General features: G+C 39.4%; 2 protein-coding genes across 3 annotated transcripts in view; both read left to right on the top strand.

Annotated features, from left to right (window-relative positions):
• Nucleotides 1–2,917: 2,917 nt before the first annotated feature.
• The window catches only part of LOC128733061 (uncharacterized), an 849,877-nt gene continuing 830,705 nt past the window's right edge, over nt 2,918–22,089 (top strand). For both annotated transcript variants that reach the window (XM_053826645.1, XM_053826654.1), the window contains exon 1: nt 2,918–3,019. The gene's annotated coding sequence lies outside the window, so the exon portion shown is untranslated. The remainder of the gene's footprint in view (nt 3,020–22,089) is intronic.
• LOC128745920 (uncharacterized) lies at nt 7,222–12,624 on the top strand. The gene has a single exon (XM_053842981.1). The coding sequence runs from the start codon at nt 7,222–7,224 to the stop codon at nt 12,622–12,624; it is 5,403 nt and encodes a 1,800-aa protein (XP_053698956.1).

Genomic DNA, 22,089 nt, shown 5'->3' with positions numbered 1-22,089 from the left:
TTTTCACGTCGATCGATTCAGTAGTTTTCGATTCTATAAGGAACATACGGCCAGACAGACAGAAATCCATTTTTATAGGTATAGATTTGTATGGGAGCCCAACCTCCCCTCTTAGTGGGGTAAGAGATCTCTAACCATCATAAGAACCTTCCCTGGCACCAAAAACCTTTACATGCAAATTTTCACTCCGATCGGTTCAGTAGTTTCCGATTCTATAAGGAACATACGGGCAGACAGAAACCCATTTTTATAGGTATAGATTACCAACAAATGCATATTTAATTTTTATCGTAGAAGCCACTCAAAAATCAAAGCGCAGCCTTCAGAGTTTAATTGGCTTTGTAAGCGAATATCGTTTGCCAGACACCCAAATAAGTAAAACTGTTTTTAGTAATCATTATAAAATAGATACGATAATAAGAAAACCGCTTAAATAAACAAGAGATAATTTGACAAAACAGACCTTAAAACATTTAAATCAATCAAAAACTGAATTGCTTTCCATCTGGTTCCTCTCTGACGTCACTGTTCTGGGGCAAATTAAGCAGTGTCGTTTGGCCGACTGGCATATAGGCAACACCTCGCGATATCCTCTGCAGCCTCAATTCTTCGCATTTCTACAAAACCGTCATCACCAATTTAGCCAAAAAAATTCGCTGCTTCAGCATTCCCCTCCGCCGATACGACAGCGGCTTTCTTCTTCTGTTCGGCCTTCTCGATTATGAAACGATCTTGTCAGCTTCCCGTTAGGCAACTTGTTACATTTATATCGCTTGGGTAAATTCATTGCCGAAAGTCAAATGAGTAACGGAAATGTGAATTGGCCAGGCTGAAGCCGACTTGCGTGTGTCGAGACGCACAATTAATTGGCTACGAGTAGCGCAGGATTAAGTACAATGGAGAGGAATTCTTGATGCGGCAAGAGCCACCGCGGCTCTCGGCTGGTAAAGAAAGAAGAAAGTTCTGGAAGCCTCCGATAAATTAAATATTTTCAAAATAATAACAAAAATAAGCATGAGATGGAAAAAATGATAAAAATGACCATTGGCGGTCGCGATGCGAGTAAATATAATTGATATAAATAGATAGTTGCATTATTTCCAAAAAAATCCTATACTTATTTAACTAAAGTTTATTTAGTGGAAGCTAATTGGAAGCGTTAACCCATTTAAAACCTAGTGAACACACTATTCGTTAGCTAATTCGCGGTTAGCTGATTAGCGGTGCACACCTCTGCAAAATTAAATTAGTAAAACATAAAAAGTCAAATTTAATACTATACAATTTACGATTCTGCGTTTAGCACGCAGAACATCGTAGTTATGTGAAATAATTAAGTTCAAAACAATCTCACCGGCACTTACAATATGTTCTCTTGTCCGTTTCATCAGCAGCAGCACATCTATGAATTTGCTGCAGTCCAAAGCAGGTCAAGGTCATCTCCAACAGTAATTAAAAAGTCAGCTCTAACCGCTCCAACTCGCGATTTGCACCGAACATCCACCAGCAGTATTTAAAAAGTTTGATGACTCGTGCATCTTGCGTTCACTTTTGTTCACAAAAATAAACCAGTAACTACTTTAAAAAACTTAAAAAATCAGAGGGGTTGTGTACAAGACACGACCGCATATATAGGTGACGCAGGACTACGTAAGTCTCTTTGTAGTGATAGTGGCATGTATTCATGCTTGTAATCATTCGATTCTTCATGTATACATGCTATATGCAACATATATACATGCTACATGCGTTGTATGTAACATTTATCAAAGTAGTAACATTGCATACGTTCAATTCTCAAAAGATTGTGCATTTGAAAACAATTTAACAAAATCAAGAACACAAACTATTGCTTTCCTGCTATCTTTCTGAAATTAAAGATTGTTTTTATTATCCATGGTTTCCCACGTTAAAGGGATTTTACCAATTCAATCCTATTTTATCAACAGCACATCTTTCCACTACACTTCTAATGAAACGGCAAGCATGCGTATTCATACAGAGTCGTATTATAACCGAACACTACAGCTGTAGCACATTTTTCCAACACAGATATCAAGTTCGCCGAGGTTTAATCGACTCGCAGTAAAGAATTTGCGATCTGTTGGGATAACGAACTTGTGTCATTTTTTCTGGCACACTTTCCTAACACAGACATCTAATTGGACTAGGTTTAATCGCGTTCGTAAGAAATCTGTCGGCTCTAGGGAGCTTTGTCACTCTCTCTGGCGTACTTCCCAAGCAAGGACATCAAAATGGTCTAGGTTGAACCGCGGTGTTAAGAAATCTTGTTGAAATTAGGAAACTTTGTCACTTGTTTTGGCTTACTTCCCAAGCACAGGTATCAAATTGGTATAGGTTTAGATCATCGTAAAGAATCTTCCAACCAATCACGAAGCGAGAATTCTGTTAAAACATAGGTTCATTATTTTCAATTTTTCAATAGTTCAACATCAAGAATCCATACCTTTCTTCATTTGGGTCAATTCGTAGAAGATTTTCCGATCGATTGGTGTAAGAATATTGAAAATCGATCGGAAAACTGCTGAGCTATTAGCGCTCAAAACCTTTCATTTTTCGTGACGCTCGCATTTTTCGATTTTTTGGAATGACACCCTATCTCAAAACTTGCAGTAAGACGTAGTCCTACGTAAAAAAAACAAACGAGAGCGAACAAGCGTTAAATCAACAACAAATTTTCGCGAAAAAATCTGATTGCGGCAACACTCAATTTTGAGTAGTTTTTGCACTGTGACAATATGCAATTCTACTCATTTTTTGACAGCCCCATACAACGATTAAAAAATGAGTAGTTTCAACTCAGTCACTGAGTAGCCCTGGCTAAGCGTGTAGGTTTATCATTTGTTTACTATTGGAATTTTGACATAACGTAATATTGCTAATTGGCTAATAATAGCATTAAATTTGTATTATTGGTATGTAGCCTGAATAATAGTATCAGAATAGTGATTTTTTCTGTAGTGAATGTAATCGTTTTGTAATCCCATTACGAAAAAAGGTAAGAGCGTCGGCATTTGGCTTTCTGTGATCTATTATCTGAAACAGTCAGTTTTAATGGACTCAAGTGGAACTGCATACAGAGTTTTGATTCTGCATCTATCGTTTACCTTAACTGTGTTCTACACATTCCACAACGCAATTATTAACTACATACGGTTAATAGCTGTGTTGTGGAATGTATTAAGTTGAAGATAAAAACGAAATGGAAAATTAAAACTGAATCTGAAAGCTAAAAGAATTATGATCCTAGAAATGGTAATCTGCTACTACAGCAGGTTTGCATGATGCATGAAGCATGAAAAACTCGACATAATAGGGTGTTTGCAGAGTGCATATGTATTGGAGATCTGTTGGGCAGCCAAAGTGACAGCTCCATATAAAACACACGGGCTGGGAAGAGCAAAATTTTTTAAATGATTTATTGTCTTTATTTAAAACAGAAATTACAAATTGCTTCATACATATGGCAAGGTAATACATCTGTTTACTAAATAAAAAAATTATTTTCTACAAATAAGCTAAGACGCGGTAGCAATGATCAAAAATGTAACTATGACCTATGTTAGCGGGATAAAACTAAACAAATATCAATAGCCAGTAGTTGCTTTCGGCTAAGAAAGCAATTTATTATGCTAAAACCAATTTTATATTCCGTTACTTTCAACCTGGCCTATGCCGTATTCTGCTTCAAAAATCAGTATATTTGGGACACCGATTTAAGGCGAATTCACCGAAACCCTAGTCACAGAGAACAGACATCAATTCAAGAACGAATTTTTCGGGAATTCTTGGATGAAATTTTAAATTAAAATCACCTAATATGCTAGCGACACCACCACTATAGTTTCCCAACTAAATGATTCTTTTGATTTGCACACTGACAACCTTTGGCTCCTCTGGCGCTAGTATATATGGACTATATGCGTTATGCTAGCGCCAGAAGCTACTGTTTTACCTGACTCACTGCGAATATGCGTATTATCGAAATAAAACCCGATTTAATCCACCTAGTGGTGAAAGGAACCTTTGTTATACAGTCTTACTTGCTATTTGAGATAGAAACAGGCTTCATTCTCGGTTTTTTGCTCAGTAGATGCTCATTTGATTACAGTGCCTCAACCAAACGGAATTCAAAAAAGCAGTGTAAAAGACAATTGAAGAGCTAATTATTATTTACATTATTGTTGAAGAAAGTATAGTTCTATCTTTCGTATTTACGGCGCTATGGCGCTGCTACCCCGTTGGTAGCAAAAAGAGCGCTCATTTGGTTACCAACGGGGTAGCAGCCCTATAGCGCCGTAAGTACGAAAGATAGGACTATACTTTCTTTAACAATAATATAGATAATAATTAGCTCTCCAATTGCGCTTTACACTACTTTTTCGAATTCTGTTTAGTTCAGGCGCTGTAGTCAAATGAGCATCTACTGAGCAAAAAACCGAGAATGAAGCCTGGATAGAAACCGACACGTCTTCGGAGTATAATCCATCTATTGGTTAACGTTGCGTAGTGCGTTGGTTTACATAAAATTTTTGAAAATTGAATACGTTTACAAAATTTGAACAAAATATGACCACTTATAAATTTTGATAGATCCTTTTTTCATGAAATTGCTGAATAAGGATAAGCAAGTTGTTAATAATTTGAGTAAGTGCAAGTAAAAGTAGGTTGTAAGAGCAAATATTATTCTTTAACATATACATTGCGTAGTAAAGGTCTAGTTTATAGATTTTTGAACTATGCATAATTTCCTGTAATGCCTATTTGATTCACACCAATGAAGTTTTCTAGAATAAATTTCATCAATTTTTATTGACCTTCGGTTACTCACGCTGTTGTATTTTGTATAACACGTATAGGTTTTTGAACGCCATATTATTATAAAGTTACAAATCGTTGTGTAACGTATATTCTTCAATAAACTTGTTATGAGCAAAATGTCATAATTATTCAATCCATTAATACTTTAAATTGTTGGGAAAATTGATCAGCATAAACTGACATCACAGAAATGAAGCAATCAGCATATGAGGTGTACCGGAATTGGCCTGGAATTTTCTCTCGTTTCTTCATATGGAAAAATGGTGTCTGCATGCATCAAAACAATCAGCAATAATGTAAAATGTTTAAAATGTATCCGTCTGTTGCTAGTCGAGTAATTCGGGGTAAAAATTAGGGTATTTTTTATAATGAAAGTTCTACAGTTCCTAAACAAGCAAACATAGAGGTATACTATGTTCAGCAAAGTCGTGTATTTTTACTATTTGTGCAACTTTGTAATACATGAAAAAGTCATACAACAATTACGAAAAGAGCTAAAATAAAAAACTGATTTCACTAATTCATATACAATAAATAATATTTTTCTAGTTTCGCTGAAGAGATAGGGGGTTACTGTCTTCAGCAAAATTTCTTGTAATAATATACTCTAAAACTTTGCAGAATACATCAATGTGTTATATTGAAACTGAAGAAAAATAATTTTTTTATTCCACTTTTAGGGGGATTAATCAAAATTTAAATTGCACCAGACGATAGAACTTTCAATTTCAAGAAATTCTTCCAAAGGTTCCATAAACCTAAAACCAAGTTTTCCCAGTCAAAACTCTAGTGCACATGTCTTTTTGGCTTTGGGCCATTGTGCGCGCGAATAACCCGTATTACAAAAGTTGGCGCGAGTGTTGGAGGGTTAATAGCTTTTGATCGGCAAAACCAATTCTACTGAAATTTTGCAGATATATTTGCAGCATTAAAATCTCTAATCTGATGTCAAAATAATTCAAACTAGATAAATCATCTTAGATGAAATGGTTATAAATTATTATAAATTTTAATGTGTTGTATTCAATTGCTCGTAACTTTCAAATTGAACGTCCAATCAAAAAACAAATCAATAGTGATCTATTAGGCTATGTTACCTTTCAAATGAGACTAATAGCGCCTAAGTCGGTTTAGCCATCTCTAAGAAACAGGCGATAATTATTACCTTGTCAAAACAGGTTTTTTTAGGATAACTTTTAAACTACTTGTTTGTTTTCAATTAAATTTACCCGAAAAATTTAGCGTTAACAAGAGCTTTCATTCGATACCAACATTGTTGAAATCGGTCACTTGGTTCCGGAGAAAATCGTGTCACGTAATTTTCACGTTTTTACTTATAACTTTTAAACGAAATGTCGGACCTCGAATAGTGATCAATAGTGATATACTAGGCAATAATACCTTTCAAACAAAAGTAATAGCGAACAAATCGGTTCAGCCATCTCCGAGTGTTGCGAAACAGAGATAGAATAGGCTAACGCTAGTGCACGGTGCTACCGGGCATCGAGCTACTAAACGCACACATCGCATATCAAGAGACAATCTCTCGATCGGTATCGGTTCAGTTAGAAATGTAGAGCATAAATCACGAATGGGATCAGTCCCGAATAAACGTTCGATCAGAACAGTAGCCAGTTCACTCCGTTCTATAATTTCCCGTCTGAATAAAGGCTCGGATTTCCCGGCTTAGAGCCAAGTTGAGTGCCCGTGTATCTTGTACAGTCCACCGAAATTCCCGATAGTGTGGCCGCGCTGATCCGGCACAAAGTTTTAGTGTTGAACATTTTGGTCCTTCGAACCGGATCAGTGAACCGGCCGATCGGGAATTTCTGGTGAAAATTGAACTTGGCGCGTGTGAACTATTGAATTGCGCCATTGTGATTGTGATCGAACAATTGTAAACGAACAAAAGAAGACACTGAAGTGCAAAAAGTGCATCTGGAACAAAGGCGGACTGCATGCTGAAAGTGATTCTTCAAAATAGATGATCGTCGCACGGAAACCAAGTTACCGAGAAGGAGTGATTGGAAAATTTGCCCGTGGATTTCACCCGCTTACCAGAGAAGTTGCATGTGCATGTTTTTTGTCGTGTGAGCAGTCGTTGCATGTGGTATCTGCCATCGCGGAAATTCCGATGGTTGCTTGAGCTAAATACAATAGAAATTAAATCAAGCTACTTGCGAGTTTTTCTTCCGATTTGTGTTGGATTTTATAGTGAGCCTATTTCTCCCGATTGACGATTTCTGGTTTTCTTGTTGGCATTTGTTGGTCGGTCTTGTTCGCTAAGCAGATTTTATTGAATTTCTTTATTTTCTGTCAAGAGGTCGCGCGCGTGAATCGTTTCGCTGTCAATAGTGATAATTACTTTAGTGATTCGATATGCCTGTTACAACTCTCCGAGAGCATCAGATGCAGGAAAGACAACTGCGAAATACTTTGCTAATGGTGAAACAGTTTGCTACCAACTATTCCAAGGAACGAGATGAAGCTCAGATTGAGGTTCGGTTGGCTATGGTAGAAGATACGCTGACCAAGTTCTACGCTGTGAGACGAAAAATTGAAGCACTAACGGACAGTGCGGACTTGAGGGAACCGAGCGTTGGAGAGATAGAAGCACGACTTGAAGCCCACCTCAACACTAATACAACTATAGTATGGGAATTCGAAAATTTATACTGCGAAGCAAAGGCCATGTTACTGAGCCTAAAACCGAAGCAGCAAACAGTGAATCCTCCTGTATCAGATACGGCAGTATGCCCTAGTGTTCCCATATCGAGAGTAAAATTACCCGACATAAAACTACCCACATTCAGTGGGAACCTAATGCAGTGGATATCGTTTCGAGACAGCTTCCGATCGTTAATTGACAACAACCATACTCTCTCCGCAATTGACAAGTTTACCTATTTACGCGCTTCTGTTACCGGAGAAGCGCAGCAAGAGATTCAATCCATTGAACTTTCTGAAGCAAACTACGATGTTGCTTGGCATGCGTTAGAAAACCGATATGAAAACAAGAAACTGATTCTTAAAAGTCATTTGGATGCCTTGTTCTCGGCGGAGTCAGTGCGAAAGGAGAGTTTCGAAGCTTTGAACCAATTGCTGAGCACATTTGATAAAAATTTACAAATGATTGAAAAATTGGGAATCCAGACGAACAACTGGTCAATTCTTATAGCGTACATTTTGACCTCAAAGTTAGACTCGGTAACGCTTCGGAATTGGGAGACGCAGTCCAACTCAAAGGAATTTGTGAAGTACGAGGCTATGACAGAGTTCCTGCGAAGACAATGCTCGGTGCTCCAGTCTATCGCACCTGCGAAATCCCAACATGTAGAACGTCATCAATACAAGCATGTGGCCGTCCATTCAGTGTCAGTGGAACCAAACAGTTGCTGCTTTTGTAACGGATCCCCACACAACATATTTCAGTGTCCAGCCATTCGTAAGATGAATTCTGCTGATAAGATTGCTACGGTAAAACGAAATCTACTCTGTTTTAATTGTTTGTCGCCTGGTCACGTAGTAAGCAAATGTTCAAGAGGTTTCTGTACAATCTGTAAACGTAAACACCACACACTATTGCATGACTGCTTTGCTAATGCTTTCCGTGGAAACACTGCCACTACCCGCGTTTCGCAAATGCCGCCGCGACCTCATCAAGCGAGCACACGAACACAGCCACCACAATCAAAGCCACAAAACCAATCACAGCCACTACAATCCACACAACATTCTACACGTACACTTGCTTCGAGCAGCAACTCGCAGCAAACATGCCCAAGAACTACCACAGAAAACACTGCCACATGTGATCAAGCCGTTTCGATGGCTACAAATTCTATGAGCTCTTCTCGAGATGTTTTATTATCTACCGCGATTGTGAAAATTCGTGACCATTACGGCAATACATTTCTGGTAAGAGCCCTGCTTGACAGTGCTTCCCAGCGAAACCTGATGACCAGGCAGATCGCACAGAAGTTGAAATGTCCGTCAATATCAGAATATCTGAAGGTAAAAGGAGTCGGATCGTCTGAGACTACGTCAACAAGTGCAGTAGTAGCGACAATCCTGGCTCGTTCGTCATTGATTTCGGAATACGTACAACCGATGAAGTTCCACGTGCTAAACAAAGTCACGTCAAAAATTCCGTTAAGTCCAATGAATCAACTTGAGGTTCCGAGCGAAATCATACTGGCTGACCCACACTTTAATGTACCTGGAGGGGTGGATTTAATAATCGGCGCAGAATATTTTTATGACCTGCTATGTGAAGGAAGGCGAAAGTTAGGGGAGAGTGGTCCGACCTTGCAAAACACTACATTCGGATGGATCGTGTCTGGAGTGGCTGACGGAGAATCAGCGATTGTACCACGAGTAGTGCTAGTTACCGAGATAGATCCGCAGATTAACATTCAAGAACTGTTGGCCAGATTTTGGGAGCTGGAGTCTTGTCATGTAAAAAGTACTATGTCAATCGAGGAGACCGAATGCGAGAAGCATTTTAATGATACGACAATCCGTGACAAAGAGGGTAGATTCATCGTTACTCTGCCAAAAAAGGAATCGCTCATGCACAAGCTGGGCGAATCTCGAGCGACTGCTTTAAAGCGCTTTCTAGGTGTTGAGAGACGTTTGAATGCAAATGATAGTCTCAGGCAGCAGTATATGGAATTCATTCATGAATACAGGTCAATGGGACATATGGTAGAAATCAGAGAGCTCGACGTGTCGCAAACTTATTATATGCCTCATCATGCTGTGATTAAGCCAGACAGCACTACAACAAAACTTCGTGTTGTATTCGACGCTTCGTGTGCAACCTCTACTGGAATTTCTCTCAATAATGCGTTGATGGTAGGGCCTGTCGTGCAGGAAGATCTGCTCAGTATCATTCTTCGTTTTCGCTGCCATATGATTGCCGTCGTAGCGGATGTCGCAAAAATGTATCGGATGGTAAAGGTACAAGCATCCGATCAAGATCTGCAAAGGATTCTATGGAGAGATAGCCCTACTGACCCAATCAAATGTTATAAACTTACCACAGTGACCTACGGAACAGCATCTGCCCCGTATTTGGCGACAAAATGTTTGCAAACACTGGCCGAACAAGGAACAGAGTCTCATCCCATCGGAGCAAAGGCAGTTGAAAGGGACTTTTATGTCGATGATTTGCTATCTGGGGCAGACACCATCGATCAAGTGTGTGAGTTGGTGTCGCAAACAAGTCATCTCCTCGAGTCAGCTGGTTTTGTGCTGCGAAAGTGGCGGAGTAATAAAGGAGAGGCCCTAATAAACGTCCCAAGCCACCTGCGCGATGATGATAGTGCAAAGGAGTTGGATTCGTCGAGTGCGGCAGTAAAAACCCTTGGCTTATTGTGGGATTCCATCAGCGATGAGTTTCGATTCAATGTCCCGAAGTGGAATAGCAGTGCCGTCATTACGAAAAGAGTCGTGTTATCAGATGCTGCTCGAATCTTTGACCCGCTAGGCTTAGTGAGTCCTGTTACTATATTAGCAAAAATATTCCTGCAAGAATTGTGGAAAGGATCACTTGATTGGGATATACCTCTGCCTGAAGAACTCGAGCAATATTGGGTAGAATTCCGAAGAAATATGTTGAGTCTTGAATCCATCACTGTGCCACGCTGGATTGGTATCTGTTCAACGTGTGTGCAACTCGAGCTGCACGGGTTCTGCGATGCTTCCGAAAAGGCTTACGGAGCCTGTATCTATCTGAGAAGTGTGTGGGATGATGGTGCAATAACCGTTCGTCTTCTTACAACGAAATCTAAGGTTGCGCCGTTGGAAGATTTAAAGCGAAAGAAGAAAAAACTATCGATTCCTCGACTTGAATTATCTGCGGCAGTGTTGTTGAGTCATTTGTACGAAAAGGTCAAACGTAGCACGTTGTTTGACTCAAATGCAATCTTCTGGACCGACTCTATGATTGTTAAATGTTGGCTATCGTCGTCTCCGTCCCGCTGGCAACCGTTTGTGGCTCATAGGGTCTCTGAAATACAACATGTAACCAGAGGTAGTATTTGGAATCACGTGGCCGGAATAGAAAATCCCGCGGATCTCGTATCCCGCGGCATGCTACCAGCACAGCTAAGTTATTCGAACTTATGGTGGCATGGACCATTGTGGTTGCGACAAGAACGAAACACGTGGCCGCATGCCAGCCTAGAAACACAAGAGGACAAACTTGTGGCTTGTGAAGAGGAAAAGGCGTCAATAGTATGTGCAATGCAGGCGGTGTCCCATAGCGAAATTTTCTCACTGCGTTCATCATTGCTGTCGCTGGTACGTTTAGTAGCTGTCATACGAAGATTCACCAATAATGCAAAAAGGGCGAACCGTGGAAACAGAAAGATTGGGTTTATAACATACGCAGAATCGGAGGAAGCATTGATGGTGTTGGTTAGACTGTCACAGCGCGAATGCTTTGCTACAGAGCTTGCAGCACTGTCCAAGGGAGATCAGGTTGCTCGATCATCCAGACTTATAGGAAAAAATCCTCAACTCGTAGAAGGTGTAATACAGCTCGGCGGCCGGTTGAGTAATGCTGCAATACCAATCGGCAGAAAACATCCCATCATCTTGGACGATCGGCACCCACTTACTGCATTGATTGTACGTCATTACCATCACAAGTACTACCATGCAGGTCAACAACTTCTGATATCGTGTGTACGAGAGCGTTTTTGGCCATTGAACATTCGGCGAATAGCCCGACAGATAATCCACCAATGCATACCGTGCTTCCGGAGCAAGCCTAAGGTACAAGATCAGTTAATGGCTGACCTACCTGAAGAAAGAGTGAATCCTGCCCCACCCTTCTTGAAAGTTGGTTTAGATTACTGCGGTCCATTTTATATGTCATATCCGGGTCGCAAGGTTCGTCCGGTGAAGTGTTTTGTAGCAGTTTTCGTATGTTTGGTGACAAAAGCGGTACATCTAGAAGCAGTGGCTGATCTTACGACCCAAGCCTTTCTGGCCGCTCTAAGGCGATTTGTGGCTCGCAGATCGAAACCTATTCTGATAATGTGCGATAATGCGAAGACATTTGTTGGTGCTAGAAGAGAACTTGATGAATTGGCAAAACTGTTTGGGGAACAACATTTTCAAGAAGCCGTGACCAAAGGAGCAAACAACGAAAGTATCGAATTTAAATTCATTCCCGCTCGATCTCCCAACTTCGGTGGCCTGTGGGAGGCCGCGGTGAAATCCTTTAAAACGCATTTCAAGAAAACAATCGGCATTCGAAGTCTGACGTATGATGAATTTGTAACCGTACTCGTACAAATTGAGGCCTGCTTAAATTCACGACCCTTGACACCGCTGAGCAGTGACCCAAACGATCTCGCTGTATTGACACCAGGCCACTTTCTTGTCCAGCGACCGATCACAAGCATAGCCGAACCAACATTGGATGAGATACCAGAGAACAGACTATCAATGTGGCAAAAAACTCAGAACTTTGTACAAATGATCTGGAAGAAATGGTCGACGCAGTACCTTTCGGATCTACACAACCGCACGAAGTGGACCAGGCAAAGAGACAACTTACGCATCGGCACAATGGTACTGCTGAAGGAGGAAAACCTCCCCCCTTTACGTTGGTTGCTTGGAAGAGTGATTCAAGTACACACCGGAAACGACGGCAACGTCCGGGTGGCCGTTGTCAAAACGAAAGACGGAATCTACGAAAGAGGAATCTCGAAGATTTGCGTTCTACCAATACGAGATAATCAACCATCCATTGAAGAGGAGTCTTAGTTTCTCCTCCAACAAGGCGGCTTGGACGCCTGCGGGGGTTGGAAGACCCCCGCATCCCAGTTAAGTCTTTATGTATTTTTGTTTGTTCAAAAAGTAATACGATTTCTTTTTCGCTAGCATCATTGTCCATTGCCCCCTACGCTATCGGTTGATTATGCTGTTGTCTACCACACTAAGGTCCGTATCGCATCCTACAGAAACGTCAATCCGTGGATTATTGTCATTGTTCATCGCACTGTTATTTTGGTCTAGTGCAGCATGTTGCACTTTAGACTCGGCGCTTGCTGCGCCGTGGAGACTAATAGTCTCCACATGATGATAAGAAAGTAATGCACTCTCATTTGAATCGTCAGGTCACAAGAAAGCAAACTCCTTCGTGGCCTATTCTCCTACCGTCCGGAAGAAGCGGAACCGGCGGTAACTCGAGATCGGAAACTATTCCATACTGGGTATCTAACAGCTCGACCAGCTTTACGATGACCCACGCAGAAGAAAGCAGCAGTCAGTCAGCAATCTAATAGGAAGTCGTCCTATTTCGTCCCACCCACGAGAGCTCCAGAAGATGTACTAGAAGTCAGCAAATCAGCAGAAGTCACCAAGAATGCGTCAGCTTACCAGCAACGGTGCTGGAAGCACCCGCGGAGGTCGCGGAGACCTCCGCTCCAGGGAAGTCTTATCAAAGTTTGAAATTTCGGTTTAAAAAGCACCCTCTCATCTTTTCAGTCGCTAAGATCCACGATCTTCACTGCAATCCGCGGTGAATCCCACTGGGATTGGTACAGCGCTCGTTCACACAAAGTTCATCGGTAGAGACCAAAAGCATCCACTGAAGAGATAAAATGGATCCAGTACAGCAGCAAAAATCAACCGGCAGACTACGCGTAGTGTTTTATCACATTTTTCTGGCGAAGGACATATACGGCAGCATGATGCGTCTCAGTAGCAGTCATCGAGAACGTCTTCAAGTATCCTGTCAGCGACGAAGCAAAATGCAATACAAATTGTGCAACTTCGATATACATTTATCAAGGCGAAACTCAGCCAGTTAAAATGACCAACTTATTTAATGTTCGTATCATTGTTAAATTGCATGTAGTAGAAGTAGTAGTTATAGTAGTTTTAGCAATTATAACGAAATTGTGAATCAAAGTTGAAAGGTTTTTCAAGGCGGCCGGGATGTTGCGAAACAGAGATAGAATAGGCTAACGCTAGTGCACGGTGCTACCGGGCATCGAGCTACTAAACGCACACATCGCATATCAAGAGACAATCTCTCGATCGGTATCGGTTCAGTTAGAAATGTAGAGCATAAATCACGAATGGGATCAGTCCCGAATAAACGTTCGATCAGAACAGTAGCCAGTTCACTCCGTTCTATAATTTCCCGTCTGAATAAAGGCTCGGATTTCCCGGCTTAGAGCCAAGTTGAGTGCCCGTGTATCTTGTACAGTCCACCGAAATTCCCGATAGTGTGGCCGCGCTGATCCGGCACAAAGTTTTAGTGTTGAACACCGAGAAACAAGCGATAGAAAAGTTGCGTCGCGCACATACACACACACACATACACACATACACACACACACACACAGACATTGCTCAGTTCGTCGAACCCTGTCGACTGGTATATGTGGCTCGGCCCTCCGGGCCTCGGATCGATTTCGTGTTTTTCGACCAATTTTTAAACCTTTGTTATAGTATAACAAAGGTAAAACGTAGCCATACGTTTTATTCGTTTATAACGCATATGCAGTTAATATCGATAACAAACGATTTTCTATAAGTTGTACTTTTGTTATTGCATTTAATTTGTAAAAAGTTGCATAAATAACAATTCAGTTTCACAATACAATTATTACGTACTACTGGCACATGAAATATAACGTTTAAGTACGTTATTTTTAGTGATCAAAATTAACGATATTTTTGATACAAGGGCGATATTTTTCGATACCTTTCGAACCAACACGATCCCGCGAATACAACGCATATTCGCAGTGAGTCAGGTAACAGTAGCAGTTGTGAGTCCCATATTTTTCGTATTTTTATACATAACTTTTGAACTAAAAGTCCGATCAGTATGAAATTCAATAGCGACCAATGGGACACCTAGACCTTTCATTTGACACTAAGAACATTAAAATTGGTCCAGCCATCTCCGAGAAAAGTGAGTGAGATTAAAAGCGTCACATACACACACACACACACACACACATACACACACACACACACACATACATACACACACACAGAAAATGCTCAGTTTTCAAAACTGAGTCGAATGGTATATGACATTCGGCCCGCAGGACCTTCTTTCCATTTCCGGTTTTCCAAGTGATTTCTATACCTTTATACTATATATTTATATAGTAGAAAGGCAAAAACGTAAAACCCATCGCATGTCATTAATGTACATAATAAACAAAAGGGACCGCAATAGACTACCCTGGGGTACACCAAGATTGTTACACACTGGACTAGATACAAAATCATTAAAAGCAGACCTTTGAGTTCTGTTGGACAAATAGCTGTCAAACCATTTGAATGCAGTACTCGTAATTCCAAAGCGCTTGATTGTTCTCAACAATATGGGCCTTGAAATTGTCTCAAAAGCGCGTTTCAGATCCAAGAAAACAGCAACTATTGTGTCTTTACGCTCTAAGTAGTCTTTCCATTTAGCTAATACCAAGTTCAATCCGGTTTCACAAGAATGACCTTCTCGATAACCCGATTGTTCCGGAATTATCGAAGTGATTACTTTTGCAGGCGCTTTTTACGGTTCAACTTGAGCAAAGCATTTTGAGCCTGCAATAATGATGCGTGATAAATGGTTAGCATACTGCAGAACTCTGCTGCAATTGATAAGTATTAGGGGTATTCACGTAGCGCTTGCGGTGTTGCGTACATATACGGCGTATTGCGTATTTATACTGTCGCTACTCGCATAACAGTTCCATCTCCTTAGAAACCGGATGTGTAATACGAATAGCGGAAGTATATACACGGGATACACCGTTTACGCAACATAGCAAGCACTACGTGAATACCCCTATTATGTTTATGTAAGAATTGCATTGCTTATACGGGAATGTATTCCACAAGCTTTCAACCAGTTGGGCAAAGATCAGGGCGGTAGTTCAATTTATGAAAACGTTAGTTGATTAAAAGTTACTCTAATTCAAAATATTTAAAATGGCAAAAGGAGCTTCCTTAGTATCATTACAATTTTTTTTATATGAGTCATCCTTAGAACAGATGTCAACTTCATAGATATTTGTTTATTACACACAGTAGATCACCGTGTTTGCGCGTGTGTTTTATTTTTATTGCCAAATAGTTTTCAAATATGACCTTAGTTTTTAAATGAGCCGCTCTGTAAATACTTTAACATTGACAGAAATACTAGAAGCATAATAAAAGAATGTTGTTTTAATAATGTTATGATAATTAATAATGTTATGACTTTAGCAGCTATAAGTAGAGAATACATTTATTACTACTTTACATGTTAGTAACAAATACATATTTGGATATGTTATTCTTCTTGACTTTTTCGGTGAGAAATAAGAACTAAAATGTTTTCAGTGGATATTTGGCCATTGATATTTAAACATACCAGTATGGGAGAGACGTCTACATTGAGACACTTTTTTCCAAACATTTAAAAAAATTTTTGATGATAGCTACCAACGAGCTCTTTAATTCATTTGAGAGGTATATCCTTCTAGTTTTTTGATAAAAACCCGATTTAATCCACCTAGTGGTAAAAGGAACCTTTGTTATACGGTCTTACATGCTCTTTCAGATAGAAATCGACACGTCTTCGGCACATAATTCATCTATTGGTTAACGTTGCGTAGTGCGTTGGTTTTCATAAAATTTTTGGAAATTGAATAAGTTCACAAAATTTGAATAAAATAGCAGCACCTATAAATTTTGATAGATCCTTTTTTCATTAAATTATTGAGTAAGGGTAAGTTGGTTGTTACTAATTTCAGTAAGTGCAAGTAAAAACAAGTTGTAAGAGGAAATAGTATTCTTCAACATATACATTGCGTAGTAAAAGTCGAGTTTATAGGTTTTTGAACTACGCATAAATTTCTGTAATGCCATTCTTTTTGATTGACATCAATAAAGTTTCTTGAATAAATTTCATCAATTTTTATTAACCTTCGGTTACTCACGCTGCTGCATTTTGTACAACACGTGTAGGTTTTTGAATGCCATATTTAGTGATGTCCGTTAATCGTTCGATTAATTCAACTAATCGAATAACACGTGGAATATTCGAATCATTTTTAATCGAATACTGCCAGCACGAGTAGTTGAATTAATCGAATAGTTCAATGAGTACGAATAATGCCCGAATAATGCTCATTAATCGTTCATAATCGTTCGATTAATCGAATTGAAAAATAATTTGTAACGGCCTAACTGCTGATAAAGATTCGTAATCGAAAGAATAAAAGTGTTTGGTTTACTTGAAGAATTTTATTAACAGCTTCTATGTGCTATTAAGATAGCAAAAGTTACAATTCAAAGTAATTCGCTCGTTTAATTAATATGGACTCATTGAATACAGTGGACCCCCGTTCGTTTGAACGGTTCCTCATGCAAACTAACGGGGTTCGTTTTTAATTTGAAGCAACCTTAGATACGCTGAAACTTGTATGAACTGGCCGCCCTGCTCTTCGTTATTGTTTTGGTGGTTTGATTTAGTCTCGTTTAGTTGGTAGTTGCAAGCAGCGAATATGTTATTCTCCGATCGGATTTCTATCTTAATCGTTGGGGAACGAAATGTGAAACTGATTAAACTAGGATTAAACACGCTAGATCAGTACAAACAAATCGTGTTTATGTGCATTGTCTGCGAAGCCAAATGATGCCATGTTGCGAATGACATTTGAACCATTTTTAATTTGCACATCGTGCAAACCAGCGGGGTTCAAATTAAAAAGTGTTCAGATTAAAAACGGTCAAACAAACGGGGGTCCACGGTACAATCGTTAAGATTTAGGTAGTGATAAAATAAACTACATTTACAGCTAACACTAACAAGTGCGATATATAACGCAGTACGACATTTATCTAACGGAAATTTGCATAAATAAATACGAGTACAGTAGGATTTCGAATTTGACAACAAATGCGTGTTGCCTATTTTACCATTATCTAGACGCTATTTTGATATGTAAAAATTTTATAAATATAGGTCATAAATGGGCTAAATATAATTAATCAGTGATTTAGCTACAATTGCAACAATATTATACCTAAAAAGTCCGACAAAGCTATCATGCCGACGTAAGCAATTTTTTGTTACCCTGCGGTAAGACGTAATCCTACGGCTATATCTAGCGGAGGCCATCAAAAGGCGGTGGTGGGCATTAGAGGATTAATTAAATAATTTACGCATAACTCAAATAAAAATTTGGCACGATACCTTCTTTAATTCTTATGCGATTTAGTAGCATAATTGAATTGTTTAGATTGATTGCATATCAACTGAACATCATCTGCAAACATTTGCACACTGGTATGTCTAAGTACATTAGGTAGATCGTTAATGTAAATAGAGAAGAGCAGTGGACCAAGAACAGATCCCTGTGGTACACCCGACGACACGGCCAGCTTACACGAATTAGAGTTCCCGCAATACACTGCCTGGGTTCTTCCCATAAGATAGGATTCGATGAGCTTAACAGCAGAATTCCGAAATTAAAAACGAGACGCCAATTTGTAACACAAATACCGATGTGATATAGTGTCGAAAGCTTTGGAGAAATCGAGCAACAGTAGAATCGCATTCTGCTTCTTGTCGACTACAGCAGCAATATCATCATATACCCTCAAAAGGGCCGTGTTAACTCCCTGGCCTTCTCTAAAACCTGCTTGACGGTCCGTTAATAAATTCCAGTGTTTCAAGTGACCACATATTTGCCCCTTCAAAAGCTTTTCGAAAGCTTTCGACAGTCCACTCAGCAGGCTAATGGGTCGAAGATTATCGATACACTTGAGATTCTTCTTCTTCTGTAGAGGTATTATTCTGGCATCTTTCCAGAGCGATGGAAAAACCGACGACGTAAGTATTTTGTTGAACAAAAAAGTAATCTGTTCAATGACGAGAGGAGTGATCATTTTTAAAAATTTGATTGATAAGCCATCATTGCCAACTGCATTTGACTTCACATCAAAGATTGCATTGACTACCTCAAAGGTTTGCGCACTACGAAAAGCAAACTGTTGTTCGGATTCAGAGTTATCAGTTTCATAGTAGGTCTCATCTGTCGTAAAATGCTCAACAAAGGCAGAATTAACTTCGTCGGGATCAAAGTGACAATGATCCTGTTGCTTCTGCTTTCCTATACAAAGATATTTGAGCTTTTTCCATAGTGCGCTAGACGAACCACAAGATGTAATTAATTTGTTTAGACTTTCCTGTTTACTTTTCCGGATAAGTAGCGTTACTTTGTTACGTAGTATATGGAATACCTGCTTCTTCGAATCTTTTAATTCGGCAGAAGACTTTTTCCAATCTTTGTACGCCAATTCTCTTTCAATAATCGCCATCCGTATCTCGTCGTTGAACCAGATGTTATGTATTCTACGTTGCTTAACCTGCCGAAGGGGAATGCACGAATCATGAGCCGAAACTATGTTAGCTGTGAAAAACTCGGTGAGATCATCAGTAGTATCCAGATCATAGAACTGCTGCCACGGTATGTCTTCGTTGTCCGAAGTATTGTTGCGTCAAAATTCGTGTAATCTCGGTACGTGCTCAGAGAAACATCATGAAGAATATCTTAATCGTAAGAACCGAATATCATGTCGTGCTTGGAGAGACATGATACAGAGACTTGATTGAAAACAGCCACTTTATCGGGATGATTCGTGACGAATAGATCGATTTGAGAGTAGCCGTCGTCCCGAAAATGCGTTGGCTCAGTATTTATAACCCCGAGACCGAACGACCGAAACACATTTTCTAATGTATTACGACTCGCACCAGCTCGCAACCAATCAACATTTAGGTCGCCAGTAACTATTATATGCTCATAAGAAGACATGAGATCTGCAAGGGTATTTTGAATGTATGGTGCAGGGTCGGTTCCGGGTGGATTGTATATCGCAATCAATAAAACTGTTGCTCCAGGTATTACAATCTCCACAGCAAGGCATTCAGTTCGTTCCATATCTGTCGCATTAGAGGCATGTACGATACTATACCGCAAACCATTACGAATGTACAGTATGATTCCACCCCCTCTTCTGTACGCACGGTCATTTCTTACAGTATCAAAACCAGATATAGAAACAGCATTTGCAGGGATCGATTCACTGAGCCACGATTCTGTAAAACAGGCAACGGAAACCTTTGACCCCATCAGCATTGACTTCACTTCTTCAAATTTACTAAAACGGCGGGCACACAAACTTTGAACGTTGGCATGGCAAACATTGAATTTGTTCATCAGTAAAGCTGAGTTCATCACTACTTTCGGTATGATATGTTGAGGTAGTGTGGCATTAACTGGATCAATCATCGTTTGTACGGGAAGCAATGCATAGAGATAGGCTGCATAACGTAATTACGAATATAAATATTACATACAAATCTTTCATAGAACTTCAAATCTTTCATTTCTTCTAATTTACTTTAACAAATAATAGTGTACAGAAAATAATATATACTAGCAACTTGATTTCAGAGCTGCGCTAACATGTCCATGGATGTAATAGCAATGGAACGGCCATCAGATTTCTTAACATGTACAACACCTAGCTTTGTTGTGACTGCTATCAACTTATTTTCCTTACGCATTTTCAATGCGGCACGTTTGATTGCCCGGGCACTAACAGTAAGATTCTCATTTACGTACACACGAAATGAGCCATATTTGAAACTTTAAACTGGTTGTCAATGTTTGACAATGAGATGAAGTAATTTGCGGTTTCGTCACTAACGAGAATGACATTAGCTGAGGCTCGATTATGTAGGAGTGAGAGGGGAGCAAAGAGTGGAGGAGAGGATCCGGGAGTTTGAAATTTGATATTGTTGATATTATTCCTACTGCAAACAGCCTCAGCAAGGGCCCCAGCTAATGTCAAAAAATCTTTATATGTGTGCGTGGTGGAATACTTCATTTCCCCTTTTGATGAATCTCAGGCACACACACAATGCATATATAATGTAGATACATTATCTGAACATGTGTGATGTTTACCACGCGCATTGCAGGTGCAGCGACACTGGCATTCTATATATGACACATTCCGGCGTGACGTTACAACGTTTTGACATTAGTTTGCACAGTATTTGTGTTTCAGCTAAGAAAATCGTTGAGAAACCCCCAAATATTATTATATATTTGGAAAGAACATAAAATTTCCTATTAAAAATGAACAAATTAATAGCATTTGCCTTACTTAGATTGTTTTGGAAAGCAAATATGTAGCGTGACGTTACAACGCGCCAGAAAATCGTCTTTTGGTTCTTCTGTTAAAAAATATGAAAATTCTGCTCTCTTTCAAATGTTATCTAAAGACTTTCTTCTATGATTTGATAAGAGATGAATACTGAACAACTTACTATGTTCAGAATTCCGATAATTAGTGAAATTTATTTTTAAACAGATTTTACTTTTCGTGACGTTACAACGCTCTGCTCTACACAGAGAGGGTCGTAGCTCCGTTGTAACGTCACGAAAAATCTGTTCAGTTAATACTCGTTAATTATTGCTGTTGCTGCCTTCTGTACATAAGGGATAATCCAAAACCGTGTCGTTAATTTGTCTTTCCACTATTTTGCCTACGTAATTGTGGGGTTCTTCACAAATTACGTCGCGCAGTGGGAGTGATTCTAAGAAAGTGAGACGTAAGTAATAGCATCGAAACCTTAAAACATAGCATAATAGTTGCTTCAGAAAAGCTTCTTCATTTAAAAAGCACTTTCTAGTGGTGAAAAAATATTCGGACATTAGGGTGTCCTCAAGTAGATACAAAAAGTATTTTCTCTATTTTAAGTCAAAAATGATTGCTGTCTACAGAAAATTTATAGAAAAACTAATTTTAAGAAACTTTGTTGAATGCTAGAGATTTATATTTTTTACATGAAAAAAGTTATAGAGCCAAGCTCTTAGGGACACCCTTAAAATATTTTTTTTCGATCTACCTCTTTAATAACGCTTCGTATGGCTTGCGAATGTTCTAAAAAAATGGTAATCTAATTAAATTGCACATTTTTGTCGAAAATAGTAGAGCACTTTTTTTCCCTTTAGACGCTATCACTGGCTTTTTTATTTTTGCATCTACTATTTAAGGGGGTGTATCTCGAGGGAGAGCAGCTATGAGCACCTAATCTCACTTGTTTTTTGTGAGTTAATTTATGCTGTATTCCACCATGTACAGCTTAGAGTATAATGTGGAAAATCTAAAAAAAGTTATTATGAAGACAACCGTAGGTGAACA

Source organism: Sabethes cyaneus, chromosome 1 (genome assembly GCF_943734655.1).
Source record: "Sabethes cyaneus chromosome 1, idSabCyanKW18_F2, whole genome shotgun sequence".
Classification (NCBI taxonomy): domain Eukaryota; kingdom Metazoa; phylum Arthropoda; class Insecta; order Diptera; family Culicidae; genus Sabethes; species Sabethes cyaneus.
The sequence above is the reverse complement of the archived record's forward strand: the minus strand, read 5'-3'. Positions and strand labels throughout refer to the sequence as shown.

Bases quoted from the DNA above. Each gene is read 5' to 3' on its own strand.
- LOC128745920 (XM_053842981.1), top strand. From the start codon at position 7,222: ATGCCTGTTACAACTCTCCGAGAGCATCAGATGCAGGAAAGACAACTG.